Below are 16254 nucleotides of genomic sequence, written 5' to 3'. Positions count from 1 at the left end.
TCAAGATTGGCACAAATGCCCTCAAGGGGACCCTGTCTGATCCTACACCACCACTCTAGTATCGCACCAACACGAACCCCTCAAGATCAAGCCCTGTGTAATAAAGGCTCCCTTTCCTACCCTTTCTCTGTTGCCTGAGGCTCTATGTAACCATATTTCTTTATGAATGAATACCGTGTATCTGTATTTCTAAATGAAACCCCCTTTTGCGACTCTGGCCAAGGGCTCTCAGGGATGTAGGGAACAGCCATAATCCTTTAAGCGAGAGGTCACGTAGCCAGGGTGGTGCTCCTCTGCATATCCATAATGCATTCAGGTACCATCTCCTGCCATTCCCGACCCTCCGAAGCCAGAGGCAATACACACACCTGGACCCATTGTTTTGCCCTGCCAGGTACTCAAGAATCCCCTCCCAGATACTTACTGGTACTTGCTTATCAATGTCCTGTGACATCGTGCATTGTTACCTTATGTTAATCCTGTTTACCTCCTGTTTACCTGTATGCTAATGCCCCTTGCACCTTCCCCTTTTCTGACGTTTTACCCTGTCACAAGTGATGTATGTATGATGCTTTCGATGTGCATTATGGGATGGTGGTGGGAACTTTTAAAAGTTCTTGCAGCCCTGTTCACGGTGTTCAGTCTGGCATTGAACCTGCTGCGCAGTAATAAACCTTGCTGTTTGCTCTGGATCGTGGCTGGACTCCTTCCTTTTATACTCCGCAACGACCACAGGCCCTTGCCTGATGAGCTGGGTGGCTAAGCATTCTCGCACCCAGAATTTTGCCCTAACATCGGGGAAGATGGGAATTGTAGTCCATAACATCTGGAGGGCCAATGTTTGGGGGTGCCTGGCCTACATGGCCAGGGAACATCCTCCAGTCAGTGGAGGTTGGCACTCCCTAGGAGTGGTAGGGTGGAAGGCAGGAATGCTGACAGTAAGTGGCGCCAGGGCAAGAGACTGGTGGAGCGAGAGTCAATGATGGGCAGAGCCAGCTAAGTCTGGTGTTGTCCCCATCAACACTGAGACTAAGGAGGAGGCTGACAGCCAGTGCCACACGCTCGACTTGTCAAGTAAGGGAGGTAGGCAGGGGAAGAATGACTGAAGGCAGGCAGAGCATGGTAGGGCAGTGCCACACCTCCCCAAAAGGACCAGCCTCCACTGCTGCCCATTGGCCATGCTGGGTGGGACTGATGAGAGCTGGAGGCTGACCACAACTGGAGTTTTCCCATCTCTGCAGCTGTTGGCTCAGAGGTACAGCTTGTAACTGGTAGAAACTGGACGTTCAATGTATTGATCCCAGTCCTGTGGACCTCCCTCCCGATTGAGATTAGACAGGCCCCCTACTTGCTGAACTTCAGGCACATGGCAAATACTTTCTTATCCCAGCAGGCATTTTAAGGTAGTATTGGCGTTTAGGTTAAGGTTTAAGATGAGTTTTGTTCTCTGAATGGCTTTTTTTTAAAAAAATGCTGCTGATCATAGAATCATAGAGTTGTAAGAGACCACAAGGGCCATCCAGTCCAACCCCTTGCCAAGCAGGAAACACCTTCAAAGCATTCCTGGCAGATGGCTCTCAAGCCTCCGCTTAAAGACCTCCAAAGAAGGAGACTCCACTACACTCCTTGGCAGCAAATTCCACTGCCGAACAGCTCTTACTGTCAGGAAGTTCTTCCTAATGTTTAGGTGGAATCTTCTTTCTTGTAGCTTGAATCCATTGCTCCGTGCCCACTTCTCTGGAGCAGCAGAAAACAACCTTTCTCCCTCTTCTATATGACATCCTTTTATATATTTGAACATGGCTATCATATCACCCCTTAACCTTCTCTTCTCCAGGCTAAACATACCCAGCTCCCTAAGCCGTTCCTCATAAGGCATCGTTTCCAGGCCTTTGACCATTTTGGTTGCCCTCCTCTGGACACGTTCCAGCTTGTCAGTATCCTTCTTGAACTGTATATATAAATGCTTATATTTCAGTACTACGATAAATAAACAAATGCCTGCCCCCAAACTTTTGCAGGTGCAAAGCGTTTTAGAATTGTGTCTAACTGCCCCGATACCATCGTGAGCACAAATCATCATGAATGCACAATAAAAAGAATGCCTGGAGCTGGGCTCTCAGAGAAAAGAGAGGTGTCTGTGTTTTGTAGGTGAGTGAAAAAGTCAAAAATTCATTCGTAAGGTATGTTTGCTACCAGAACCCTTTCTCACTCTCTTACGTCACTCCCTTTCAGTAGGAAACTGCTCTTTCATGCAATTTACTAGCAAACCACCTCACTTTTCTTGAGAAACACTGGAGTGCATATGTGCGGAGTGTGTGCCTAGATAAAGTGGGATCAATATCCAAGCCACTTTAAACTGGTTGGACTTGGATAGGTAGGTTTTTAATCTATATATATTTTGTGTGGGGTTCCTCTCCCCCTGCCAAATAATTGCCCAGCAATTTCCCCATTGCCCCAAACAGCTGGAGCTCCTGACTCAAAGCAGAAGAAAAAGGTGATTTGAAACTTTGGCCTAGTGGCACGCGAAAAGGAGCCACCTCAACACCAGGGAGGCTTAAGATGCAGCGGGAGAGGCCGGGAAGAGGTGCGTCTGGGCAGGGTGCATGGTCCAGACCTCTTTGCGAGGCTCCGGGGCCCTTCTCGATCAATGCTGGCTCTGTGGAGCGAAAGCATGTGGCAGGAAGGGGGTGGAGGATGTGTGGGAAGGATTGGAGGGGGGTGTTGGAGGGTGGGAGACAGCTTGTCTCTGAGTGGCTCTCCCAGTTTCCTGAGGCGATGGAGGGAGAGAGCACTGAGCAACTCCTGGCTGTTTTCAGCTGCTTCTAGCCCAGCAGAGGCGAGAGAGATGGAGATGGCGGTGCACAAATACGACGACGGCTTAGAGGAGGTGGCCTGGTTCGCCCGCTGCATGTGACTACAGCCCTTGGGCTCCTGCAAGACTTCCCAAGTCTTTGTGGGCTTGTCGGAAGAACTTCAGAAGCTCCCCAGCCCCCTTCGGGGAGAGGACCAAGACTTACTGTTTCATCATCAGGCTGCGACCGACCCCACCGGGACAGGCGGCTGGCTCTCTGCGTTGTCCAGAAGAACTGGCAGACTTGAGACGGGCTGGGTTGCCAGCCTAAAGCAGCCGTTTGTCGCCCCCCATTATTTTCGCTTTTGTGGAACCTGGCACCCCCCCAAACATGCTTTTCCTGGTGCTTCTGGCTATGCCATTGGTGACGGGCCCCAGTGGCACAGCCATGGCACTCTCTACCTGCCAGACCTTGGACTTGGAGGTAGCCCGGGCACGGAGGGTCCAGGCCGTGCGAGGCCAAATCCTCAGTAAGTTGCAGCTGGCAACACCTCCCGAGGAAGAGGAAGGGGTGCCCGAACAACCGCCCCCCGAGGTGATGCTGCTGTACAACAGCACGCGGGAGCTGACGCGGGAGCGGGCGGCCTGCGGCGGGCGAAGCAGCAGCAGCAGCAGCGAGGAAGAGGAGTACTACGCCAAGGAAGTGCGGCGGGTGGACATGCTGCCCGCCGGGCACGCTGACAGTAAGGGCCGTGAAAAAGGGGTGGGAGATGGCTGAGCCTTGGAGCGGGCAAAATGGCCCTGGGTCAAAGCTCAGAGTGTGGGGAGGATGAATCCATTAGGATGGCAAGAGCAACCAAGACTGGGGAGAGGTCTATCGGGGAGGGTGAGTCATGATACCTAAATGGAGCCTCCATGTCCAGAGGCAGTTTACCAGAAGCTACTCCTCTTATTATGCCCTCGGCCCTCGGTGCAATTGCAGGAATGTAGGAAAGCTGTCTTTTTCTACTGAGTCAGAACTTTGGTTCATCTAGCTCAGTGCTGTCTGCACTGACTGGCAGTGGCTCTCCAAGGTTTCAGGCAGGGGACGTTCGCAGCCCTGCCTGGGGATGCCGGAGATTGAACCTGGGACCTTCTGTATGCAGAGCAGATGCTCTCCCGCTGAACCACGGCCTTCCTCCCCACAGGACTCTTAGAGGTTATTGGAAGGCAAGGAGGAAAAATGCTGGGGACCCACCCACAGGTGCCTATTCTCTACTTAATGACTGCATTTGTTTGTATGAATGGGCTGTGGCTGATGGACTATCAATGGTTTCATATAACCGTTCAGTCACATTAGGCCATTGTCTCGTGCAGAGTTATCATAAAACAGTGAGGGAGCTCAGATCACGCAGAGGGTTGTTTGCCGACATTTAATCCAGTGGTTCAAAAATGTTTTCCCTCTGGGCCACACTTTCAGAATAAACATTTGCTAGCGCCACCCCAAATTTTTTATTGATAAGAAATATGTTGGAGAACAAAAAGAACTAGTAGACTCAATTTGAGTGGCATGACTCAAATTGATTATGTTTTTTGTGCATACATTTCAATAACCCCAAAGTTTGATGGTCAGTGGTACAGATGTTGTAAAGGTGTTGTGACCTGTCGTGGAACAACCCCATTGAAGAAGGCAGAAGTGGTTACTCAGACGTCATTGCTGGTTGTGAAGGAGGACCCCATGACAGTTCAAGCTGCAGGGCCCCCAAAGTGTAGGTCTGCCACTGTCTGCGAGGGATTCTTTCATTGCAGTTCCTGCATTGCAGGGGGTTGGACTTGGGATCCTATCCTACTTTGCAGTTCTATGAGTCTATGAAAATAGGTTAAAAGAGCAGTGGTCATTTTCTTACCTTCTTCCTCTGGTGATACTGTCAACTTCTTTGTTCTCCTCCCTCTCCGCAGACTCCATTGCTAGCACCCAAGCCAGCCCCTTCTTTCGCCTTCTGCGTTTTGACGTCTCGGGCGCTGAGCGCAACCTCAGCAGCCTCGTTCAGGCCGAGCTGCGCATCTACAGGGTCCCAAACCCCCGAGCGCATGTGGTGGAGCAACGCGTGGAGTTGTATCAGGTCAGAGCCCCAAAGTGCCTGAGAGAGGGACAAATCCATTGTTGACAGCTTCTTTTGGTTCCCATTTTCCCAGCGTTCAGTACAGTTCTTCACATTTCTACCGCAAATTTGTGATACCTCTCTAATAGACACCATTTTCGTATTCAGTTTTGACTAGTGCACACATTTTTAATTGCAACTACTCGTAATAGAAGTCATTTTTGTATGTTAGGGTTTTTTTCACTGATGTATGCATTTGCATTCTCCCTAAAATATTCATTCCCCCCCTCCACACTTTTGGTTGGATGGAAAACTACACTGCAAAATTCAAACATGTGCAAATTTCAAAGGATGAGTGTGTTACAATTTGTGTATTGGTTCGAGAAGCACAAATCTGGTCGTTTCTCCATAAAATGCCAACGAAATGGTTGCTTCCTCTGGTTTTAAATTTTATAAGCCGCCTTGGGGACCGTATGAAGAATCAGGGTGTAACATTTTAATAAAACAAAATTAAAAACCTCCCCAGGTGGTACGGGCAAGAGAGCCTTCAGGACCAACCCAGCGTTACGTGGAAAGCCGAACGCTTCACCCGACTGATAGGGCTGAGTGGGTGTCCTTTGATGTCACAGACACCATCAGCCAGTGGCTGGATAAAAGAGGTGAGAGCTCCTCTCTTCCTAAACCTATTTATTTGTATGGAGGGAAGTTTCTTCACTTGGGAAGTATTCAGATTTGTAGCTAACCTTAGTCCCACACAGAGCAGACCCCACTGAAATGAATGAACTTAGGGCCATTATTCTCAATAGGTCTTACTTGTATACAACCCTCAATTTATTTATTTTTGAGGGAGGGGGAAGGTTGCCATCTGCCTGGCATTTTCCCATCCTGCCCCCATTCCCAACATCTGTTAGTGGCATAGCTGCCAAGTTATCCCTTATTTTAAGGGATTTTCCCTTATGCTGAATAGGCTTCCTCGCGAGAAAAGGGAAAACTTGGCAGCTATGGTTAGTGGTCAACTGCCGCCATTTCTCCACTCCTACCCAAGCCTTCCTCCTCCTTAGCCTCAGTGTTGCCCTTTGTGGAGCTCAGCAGGGAGGGGGAAGATGGGACAATGAGTTGGCCCTGCCGATCATTGACTCTGGCGCCACCTACTGTTGGGTTCTCGGCTTTTTGGCCTACCAGTCCCAATGGGCACCAGCCCATTGTCTCTGGCATATAGGATTACCATCTCACATGGGGTGGGTGGGTGCTGGCCTTGGACCTGTGCCTTTTAACATCAGCCAGGCACAGAGAAAACGTTTCCTGGAATCAAAATGAAGGGATGGGGGAAAGCATAAATCACTCAATTTCTACATACTGCTGTTAAAAGGCACACAGAACTAGCAGGGTTAACATAATTTGCTTCTGCGCTTTATGGCGGCGAGATCCAAATTCTCCATTTTAATTCTCCTTCTCTCTGCATCTTCCCCAGAGAGAAACCTGGGCTTCAAGTTGGGAGTGCATTGCCCCTGCTGCACTTACGTCCCTGCTGGAAACACGATTAACCCCAACCATAGTGAGGAGCTGGAGGCTCGGTTTGCAGGTATGGACATAGGAAGGGACACAGGGGTGGGGTGGGGATTTCAGCATCACCCTCTCTCCACCCCTGGATTTGTGAGTCATGGAGCTACTTCCTATACACACACAGGCCTGGATGACGATCTTATCAAAGAAGCCTGGAAAGGGCGTGCAAGGCCCCCAGATCTCAGTGGCAAAGCTCCGCACCTGATCCTCACTCTGTTGCCCCCCCACCGGTTGGAGTCCCCACCCAAGGGACGGCGTCGGAGGTCAGCCAACACTCCCAGCTGTGCCAGGTGAGGAAGCAAAGCTGTTCAGAGATACCAACATTGTGTTGGGCCCTTAAACATCTTAACAGTGTGTGTGTGTGTGTGTTGTGGTTTGAGAGACCAGAAGTGCCACTGGTCTCAACGAACCGCGGACGATTTCATTTTCTCATTTTCCCAATCTTAAGTGGAGCTCTCCACGTTTTCACATCAATTTGTGATTTGTTTATTTTTTAATCCTCTTGGAGATCCATTATCAATACAGCATGGATTTCTCCCAATATACATATAGACTCATTTTTTTGCAAAGCATTTTCCCCATAACACAAGGTATTTTTGCATATTATGTTCACGAATATATACAGTTTAATGCACACTTTCCCTGGTAGATGCATTTTTTTTTTTGTATACAGCATATTGTCTGGCTGGAGAATTGCACCATGAAATTCAGAGATGTTCCAATTTTGAAGGATAACTGTGTTTTGGTTCACATATTGTTTCAGGAAGTGCAAATTAGGAAGCGTTAAAATGCAGAACCTCATCTCAAGTCTCTGCATTGCTTCTGCAAACCATCCTAAACTGCTCTCCTCCCTGGATGGGCAACTTGTTCCTCATCACCATCTCAATGATGATTAGCTGTGATTCCTGCATCGCAGGGGGTTGGACTAGATAACCCTTGGGGATCCCTTCCAACTCCACAATCCTATGATTCTGTCTCATCCTAATACCTTGAGAGTTTCCAGCCTGCTGCTATGTTCAGGTGCCAATCAGTCACGTACCAGCACATTCTGGCTGTGCAATTAAAGCCAACCTAGAGCTCTTTCATAACAAACCCGCCTCCCTCACCACCAATTCAACTTTCTACTATGCGGGAAATGATGGGAAAGTGTGCTTGGAAAGGGCAGAACTCACGTATGCTTGGTGCAATGTTGCCTAGCTTCCTTGCAAACAAATCAGAATGAATGCTCAATAAAGAGAATTCTTCCCCACAAACTTTGTGCAAACAAATCAGGATGGAATGCTCAATAAACTGGCCCTCTGGAAAGTGACCCTTGTTTCAAGGAGTTCCACAGACTGCTGGGGAAGGGGGGGAGGTATTGGTTGAATGACCCTAGTGATTGATCAATGGTGGACAGTACATATACCCTTTTACATTTTGTTGGTTTTTCCTTATGCAGCCTATCTTCACTCTTCAATGAGAGTGATCATACTGGGTAGAACAGCCCACCCAGTGCTTTTTAAGGGATCATCTGGATTTGAGAAACTGAGCAGAGTGATCACCCCCATCTCCTGTCAGTCCCCATTTTCTGGTAGACAGAATGATCCCAGCTGTGAACACAGAGACTGTATGTCTTCCTGAAGTGACTCAGTGGCAGGGGAAAAAAACCCTTTAGTGGTTACTCTTGATCTCCTTGTGGCCCTTCCCTCCTTTAGCAAACACCCATCTAGGCAACCAAAGAGAAAATAAAATTTAAAATATATTTATATACATACATAAAATGAAATCTAACAACACCCCCTTTCACCTGTTTCTACGGTATGCCTCTTCATTAAACACCAGACATGGGTTTGCCTCCAACTAAGTTGTACTTGGAGTAGGAAATGGGCACATCTATCAGTTTCACTTCCTCTCAGCTTCTCATTTTTCCAATTTTAAGTTTGGTTCTCTCACAATTCCATACCAGTTCAGTTCATGCATTTTTTTTCTTGTAAGAAGCTTTGCCTAATATACACATTTTTGCAAAGCAATGTCCCTAATATAATGCCTTTTTGTATGTTGCATTGACTATTATATGCATTTATATGCACACTTGCGCAAAATATGGTCTGAAGCTCAACATCAAAGAAAACAAGATCATGGCCACTGGTCCCATCACCTCCTGGCAAATAGAAGGGGAAGAAATGGAGGCAGTGAGAGATTTTACTTTCTTGGGCTCCTTGATCACTGCAGATGGTGACAGCAGTCACGAAATTAAAAGACGCCTGCTTCTTGGGAGAAAAGCAATGACAAACCTAGACAGCATCTTAAAAAGCAGAGACATCACCTTGCCAACAAAGGTCCGTATAGTTAAAGCTATGGTTTTCCCAGTAGTGATGTATGGAAGTGAGAGCTGGACCATAAAGAAGGCTGATCGCCGAAGAATTGATGCTTTTGAATTATGGTGCTGGAGGAGACTCTTGAGAGTCCCATGGACTGCAAGAAGATCAAACCTATCCATTCTTAAGGAAATCAGCCCTGAGTGCTCCCTGGAAGGACAGATCGTGAAGCTGAGGCTCCAATACTTTGGCCACCTCATGAGAAGAGAAGAATCCTTGGAAAAGACCCTGATGTTGGGAAAGATTGAGGGCACTAGGAGAAGGGGACGACAGAGGACAAGATGGTTGGACAGTGTTCTCGAAGCTACGAACATGAGTTTGACCAAACTGCGGGAGGCAGTGGAAGACAGGAGTGCCTGGCGTGCTATGGTCCATGGGGTCACGAAGAGTCGGACACGACTAAACGACTAAACAACAACAACAACAACATATGCACACTTTAACTACATTTCTTTACACATTATTTGGCATTGCAAAAGTTGGAGAAGTGTAACTTTCAAAGGATGGCTCTGTTTCATAGAATCATAGAATCAACAAAGAGTTGGAAGGGCCCATGGGGGACATCTAGTCCAACCCCCTACAGTGCAGGAATCTTTTGCAGCCCAGAGTGGCTGGGGCAGCCCAGTCAGGTGGGCAGGGTGCAAATAATACAAATTAAGAATACAAATTCAGAGTCCTATGGCTTGCAAATTGCTTTGAAAAATGTAAGTTTGCCTTTAAATTCTCCCCCATCCATAACTCAGAGTAGACCCTTTGAAATTGACAATTTAGTAATGATCCTTGATTTTAAACACCCTCAGTCCAGTATACCTGAAGGAGCGTCTCCACCCCTATCGTTCTGCTCGGACACTGAGGTCCAGTGCCGAGGGCCTTCTGGCGGTTCCCTTGCTGCGAGAAGCCAAGTTACAGGGAACCAGGCAGAGGGCCTTCTCGGTAGTGGCACCCGCCCTGTGGAATGCCCTCTCACCAGATGTCAAAGAGAAAAACAACTACCAGACTTTTAGAAGACAGCCCTGAAGGTAGCCCTGTTTAGGGAAGCTTTTTAATGTTTAATAGATTATTGTATTTTAATATTCCGTTGGAAGCTGCCCAGAGTGGCTGGGGAAACCCAGCCAGATGGGTGGGGTATAAATAATAAATGATAATAACATTATTATTATTATTATTATTATTATTATTATTATTATTATTAAGTCTGCTCTGTGTTAAGACTGAACTGCATAAAATCCACGGAGTAAACATTCATATGTTTTTAAATTTTCTACCCCACATTTCTAACAACAGAAAAGCACCTCTGAGCACATGCAGAGTGCCCTCTATAACTGAGTAGATACAACTCTATCCTCAGAATTAAGAAGCAGGGCTTCTTTCCAGCACACAACAAAGGCACCCCTGTGAACCTTAGCCCAAAGTCCTACTTTTTTTGGTTTGGAAAGTGATGGAAACTGCATTGAAAAGTGTGGAGTGAATGACTGAAGGCATTCAGTAAGCACCCCACAAGACCTGTAAGCACCCCGCAAAGAGATCAGGATGAATGCGGGACAAATGGTCATTGTCATGTAACTGTCCTGTAAACAAATCAGAACAAAGCCAATAAAGACCAGATATAATACCTATAACTGCTGTGTGTGGTTTGTACGAGGGAATTAGAATGAATCTCTCTCTCTCTATATATATAAATGTAGAAGGTCCATGTTTGTTAAAGCACAATGTTCTCCGAAACCGTTTACCTGATCGTTCTCAAATTTGGCCACAACCTCACATTCCCCTACAGGAGTGTTTCCATACACTTACATTGGATAGAACTCACATGGGACAGGTAAAAAACCTGGATTTTTGTAAAAAAAAATTGTGCCCTCCAGTGGACATCTAACTCACACACGACAAAAATGCTTCCACAATCCCGCCCACTCCCAATCGATCCCGACACACAACCCACCCCATAGACCACACCCACCCCAAGCGACCAGGCCAGTCTTGGACTGTCCATGGAACAGGCCGCTGTAAAGCCCTCGCCCGTACCGGAGATCGTGTTCCCACAAAGGCCGAGGCCGAGGGATGAACCGAGGGGTGGGGGGAGGAGGAGGGGTACGGGAAGGGGGAACAAAACAGTCACAGGGATATGCCAACCGAAGGGTGGGGGGAGGGGCCACTGCAACGCGTGGCAGGGTACAGCTTGTGTACAATACATAAAAAGGATTGTCTGGAGGAGCCCAAAGGGGGACAAGGGATAAGGTTCTCCTATCAAGACAGCCTGAGGGAGGGTTGTCATCGTCCTCAACCCACTGAGGTTGAACACTTCATTGTTCTGCAAGGGCGGTTTTTAGATAGATACCCTGTTTCTCCAAAAATAAGATGTAGCCTTAAAATAAGACGTAGCAGGATTTTTAAGCATTCAAGGAATATAAGCCATACCCCGAAAATAAGACATAGTGATAGGCGCAGTAGCAATGTGGGCTGCGGCAGGAGGAGGAGGAGGGGAAAAAATAAGACACCCCCTGAAAATAAGCCATAGTGGGGTTTTTTAAAGGAAAAATAAATATAACAGTGTCTTATTTTCGGAGAAACACGGTAGATAGATAGATAGATGATAGATAGATAGATAGATAGATAGATAGATAGATAGATAGATGATAGATAGATACTTTATTGTCATTGTACATAGTACAACGAAATTGAATGTCATCCCAAAGAAACAAAAACACAGTTACAGCCACACATACACACACATTACAACTCCCCAAGATCCTATTATTTAGTTACAGCATTTAAGATGGCTATAGCTCTTGGATAAAAACTGTTTTAAATCCATTTGTTCTTGATTTAATTGTTCTGTATCTCTTGCCCTAAGGCAATGGTGCAAAAAGACTACCGTATATCCAGGATGAGATGGATCTAGCAAAATATTATTTGCTTTTTTGAGGCAACGGGAACTGTATAGTTCTTCCAGAGATGGGAGGGGATGACTGATAATCTTTTGGGCTGTGGTTATGACCTTCTGGAGCACTTTCCTATCCATGACTGTGCAGCTGGAAAACCAAGCACAGATACAGTATGTAATAATACTGTCTATGGAGCCTCGGTAGAAGGACACCAGCAGTCTCTCACTCAGCTTGTTCTTTTTTAAAAGTCTGAGGAAATAAATTCTCTGCTGGGCCTTCTTTACCAGACCAGTGGTATTAGCGCTCCAGGTTATTCCCTGCTCTATGGTAACACCCAAGAACTTAAATACAGCCACCCTCTCCACCCGGTCCCCGCCGATATACAGGGGCTGAATGTCCGCCCTTTTCTTCCTGTAGTCCACCACCAGTTCCTTGGTCTTGGCAATATTAAGGACCAGATTATTCTCTCCATGGCAAACACATAGCCGCTCCACCTCGTCCCAATAGGCGGACTCATCCCCCCCAGAAATGAGCCCCACCACAGTGGTGTTGTCAGCAAACTTGATGATTTTGTTGCTGGAATGGATAGCTGTACAATCATGTGTAAAGATCAGGGGACTCAACACACAACCCTGTGGGCAGCCTGTCACAGACACATTCTAGCTAGGCAAAAATATTTGGGGTGTGAAGATGGGCCAGGGAGGGGTGTGGGTTGGAGGGAGTTATGAGGGCCAGACAGGGAGGTGCCCCCCCCCACTCCTGGTTTACTTGGTGTGTGGACCCCATCCTTATGATTCCTTCTCTCCACTCGCACTTACCCCCCCCCCCCAATTCCCCATCTTGCTCCAGGAATACAGACCAGGGCTGTTGCTTGCGCACCCTGTACATTGATTTCCGCAAGGATCTGAAGTGGAAGTGGATCCACCAGCCCAAAGGCTACAAGGCAAATTTCTGCGCAGGGAGCTGCCGCTACGTATGGAGCATGGACACGCAGTACAACATGGTGAGAGGGGCACACAAGCGGGCAGGTGGTGGGTGTCCCTCCCTGAACCCCCAGCCTGCAGCCAACCCCAATTCTATCCTATCCCTGGGATTTCTAATTCCACCACCCTTTGTGCCAACATAGAACCTCATGGAGAGGGAGAAAGAATACTTGTTATTAATTCAATGGGTGATAGTCAACTAATTTTTACTCAGAGTAAGTTCACTGTTCGACAGAGAGCTATAACACATGGTGGCCCTATATAATGTCATGTGCTAGATAAGGGGTGGGGAACCTGTAGATAGTGACATGGGGAAAATTCGATTTCGGTTGCCTCATTTATCAAATTCGTACTTTCTGGAAAAGATGAGAACTGCGCTTCTCCTAATTTTGTGATTGTTTGTGATGTTTACAAAAATGCCTACAAAATGAATATATTAGTGAAAATAACATGCAAAAATGAGTTATATTAGAGGAAATTGTTTGCAAAATTTGCACACTAATCAATTGCATACAAAATAGCACACAAAAATGTGTTTATTAGGAGAAATTTGCACTAAGATGCTGATGAGTTTTTCCATCACCCTCTCTGACAATTGGCCCTGCTGAATGGGACTGATGGGAGTTGGAGTCCAACAACACTTGGAGGGCCATTTCATTTCCCCAAACCTACGTTCAGTTCCCCACATTTTCCACATCAGTTTGCAAATTCTTTTTTTGCAAAAGAAACCCTCACGAAAATTCACCTGCTATTCAGTTTGAATTTCTCTGAAAACACACAAGTTTGTATGCTCTTTCCTCCTAAAATATAATGCATTCCTGTATGTTAGTTTTAGTAATATATGCTTTTTTAAAAAAATGCACACTCCCCCGCCAATGTACACATTACTTGGCTGGGGAACTGCCCTGAGTTTTGGTTGGCATGTTGTTTTTCAAAAGAAGTGTGAATTTTGTAGATTCGCCTTTAAATGTAAACTGAATCCAGTTTGCCCCAATCCAATCACTAGACAGGAGTTCAAGGCATCTGGGCAGCAAGGAAGAAACCATGTCACCTTTAAAAAGGAGACCTCTGGGTGGTTCTGGGTTAGGGGCAGAACTAGAGAAGAAGGCATGTAACTTAACGGCTTCTCTCTTCAATCCCAATATCGCGCAGGTGCTCCCCTTGTACAACAAGCTGAACCCCGAGGCCTCGGCTGCCCCATGCTGTGTCCCCCATGAACTGGAACCCTTGACTATCCTCTACTATGTTGGCCGCTTGCCCAAAGTACAGCAACTCAGCAACATGGTTGTGAAATCCTGCCGCTGCCGCTGAGTGTCTGTTTGAGGGGGACAGGAACCGGTTTCATGGATGGTGGGAACTGGGCTAACTGGAGTAAAGGGACATCCCTTCTCATCCCTATCAGTCTGTCTGTCTCAAGGCTACTGGGAAAAGGATTCTCAACCTGACATTATTCTACCCCCACCCACGCCGCCAGTACAGGGCTCCAGCATTTTTCTTATGCCCCAGCTCCCAGGGAAGAGTCACCTCCTCCTTCTGTGGCTCCACTCATCAGCCAAAGACTCTTCTCTCTTTCCCAGTTCAGTTCACAAATCAGTTCGGTTCACAGATAAGTGCCTTGCCCTTGCTTTTCTCCCAGATACTTTGAAAGGGGGTCTCTCTCCCGTGGGTGTCCTTGAGCTAATTCCTCTCCATGCAAACTCAGCACTTAATTTTTCCAAAAGAAAAATATACTCTGTGATTGAAGCTGGTCCGGATATCTAGCGTCCTAGTCTCCCTGAGGGTGGTTACTTGGTGGTATAAGATTGGCTCTCGGTGCATGCTCAGAAGCACTCTCCCCTTTAGGATTCTTTTACACATTTCAAGTGTGCAGGCCTCATGCAAACTTTTGGATGATCCACTTGGCTCGGGTCAAGCCTGAGATCCATCTAACCTGGGATCTACCAAAGCTAGTCTTCAGTTTTCTTGGGAGGAAATCACCCAAGTCTTTGGATGCTAGCCACACACACACACACACACACACTCAAAACCAAGCGCCTGCTGAAGGCTTGGCTCAGTGGTAAGGAGTGCAAACAGAGGGCAGAGAGGCATGCAGAAAGGCAGGTTGACAGACAAAGGATCTCTTGATCAGGAAAGAGGCATATAGAGCGGTAGGATAAACAAGGCTGTGTGCTTAAGTGTTGTATGAAGGTGGAGGGGAAGGAGGGAGAGATAGGAAGGGAGGCAGACAGAGCGGGCTGGTGGGGGTGCTCAGCTCAGCTGCAGGTAAATATTTGAGAGCAGAGCTTCGTGGTTTCGGAGCTGTGTGTAAACACAATACAGATGGAAGCGCACAGCCCTCCTAGCATCTCCCTGCCCTGACGCAGAAAGTACTTCTTCACATCATGACAGTGAATAGTTTAAAACTATGGCATTTGCTCCCAGAAGAAGTAGTGATGGTCACCAACTTGGATAGCTTTAAATTCAGAGAGGGTAATAAGACTATCAGTGGATACCGACCACGATGGTTATGCTCTCCTTCCACAGTTGGAAGCTGGATGCTTCTGAATCCCCATTGCTGGGAACCTCGAGTGGGGAGAGCTGCCATCTTGCTTGTGGGCTTCCCATCAGGACACCTGGCCGCTGGGAGTACAGGGTGCTGCTGCACTAGATCTGCCCTGAATTGATCCAGCAGAACTGCACAAGACCACAAGTGGTTGTACTGAACTGAGAAGGTGGCATGCTCAGAGATCCCAACGTTTCCCCCTATCTCGGTTTTTGCAAAAACCCAGCCTAAGGAGGGTTATAGAAACAGGGAAGGAGTTTTGGGAAACGGAGTTTCTCTTGCCCTGAATAACTTTTCTGCCCCCATTATCTGCCCACACCCTCAGCTACGGTACTAAGCACACTTAGTCCATGCTGAGCGGTTTGGGAGAGTGTTCCCTGCCCCCACACTTTCAGGCTTTCTGGCGCTTTAGATTGTTTGTACTTTGACAAATTCTGGGGTCCCCCCAAGCCTGCTGCTCTTGCTCCCTTCCCCTTGTGTGGGGTGGTGCTGTTTTGACTACATAAGCGTCATTCCCTGCCGGAACACTGGAAATAGAAGGATTGATGATAAAGAGAACACTATCCATACATAGGCCTGAAAGCTTCAAAGTGCTGGGTTTTTTAAACCTTTTAAGGGTCCAATATGTCCAAAGAGGCAATAATTAATCTTGTTGGGCTAATGAATTAAAATTATTGTGGGAGAAACAGCACTGTAGTCTTGTCCTGAACTGCTTGAAATCTGTGGTGTATACACAGCCGGACAACAACAGCTGAATTCTGCACCCAATTCCATATTCTCTTCCCCTCCTTATTTATTTTTAACTGCCTCTGCTCATTTATTTATTTTTTTGTAATCATGGTTCGCTTGCCTGTACCAAATCATTGCTTAATGATTGTGATCAGTTTCCAAATAATATCTGCATTCATTAGCAGCTCTGTGAAGGCTTGTGTGAAGAAACATGGACATAAAACATGCAAATTGAATCAAATGCTGCACTCTCACAGACTCACAGAACACATGCTGGTCCTGTGCCTTCCTTTTCTGCCCCAGCCGGGGTGGGGGTGGGCGTG

General features: G+C 47.1%; 1 protein-coding gene across 1 annotated transcript; it reads left to right on the top strand.

Moving 5' to 3' along the window:
- Nucleotides 1–3107: 3107 nt before the first annotated feature.
- Nucleotides 3108–14109, top strand: LOC118076237 (transforming growth factor beta-2 proprotein). Its single transcript, XM_035098864.3, has 7 exons — nt 3108–3537; nt 4733–4896; nt 5402–5534; nt 6347–6457; nt 6563–6728; nt 12527–12680; nt 13813–14109. Exons 1-7 carry the CDS (start codon nt 3186–3188, stop codon nt 13969–13971), a joined length of 1239 nt encoding a protein of 412 aa, XP_034954755.1. The 5' UTR covers nt 3108–3185; the 3' UTR covers nt 13972–14109.
- The last annotated feature ends 2145 nt before the right edge of the window (nt 14110–16254 follow it).

This window comes from Zootoca vivipara, chromosome 16, assembly GCF_965207765.1.
Source record: "Zootoca vivipara chromosome 16, rZooViv2.hap1.1, whole genome shotgun sequence".
In the NCBI taxonomy this organism is placed as follows: Eukaryota; Metazoa; Chordata; class Lepidosauria; order Squamata; family Lacertidae; genus Zootoca; species Zootoca vivipara.
The sequence above is the reverse complement of the archived record's forward strand: the minus strand, read 5'-3'. Positions and strand labels throughout refer to the sequence as shown.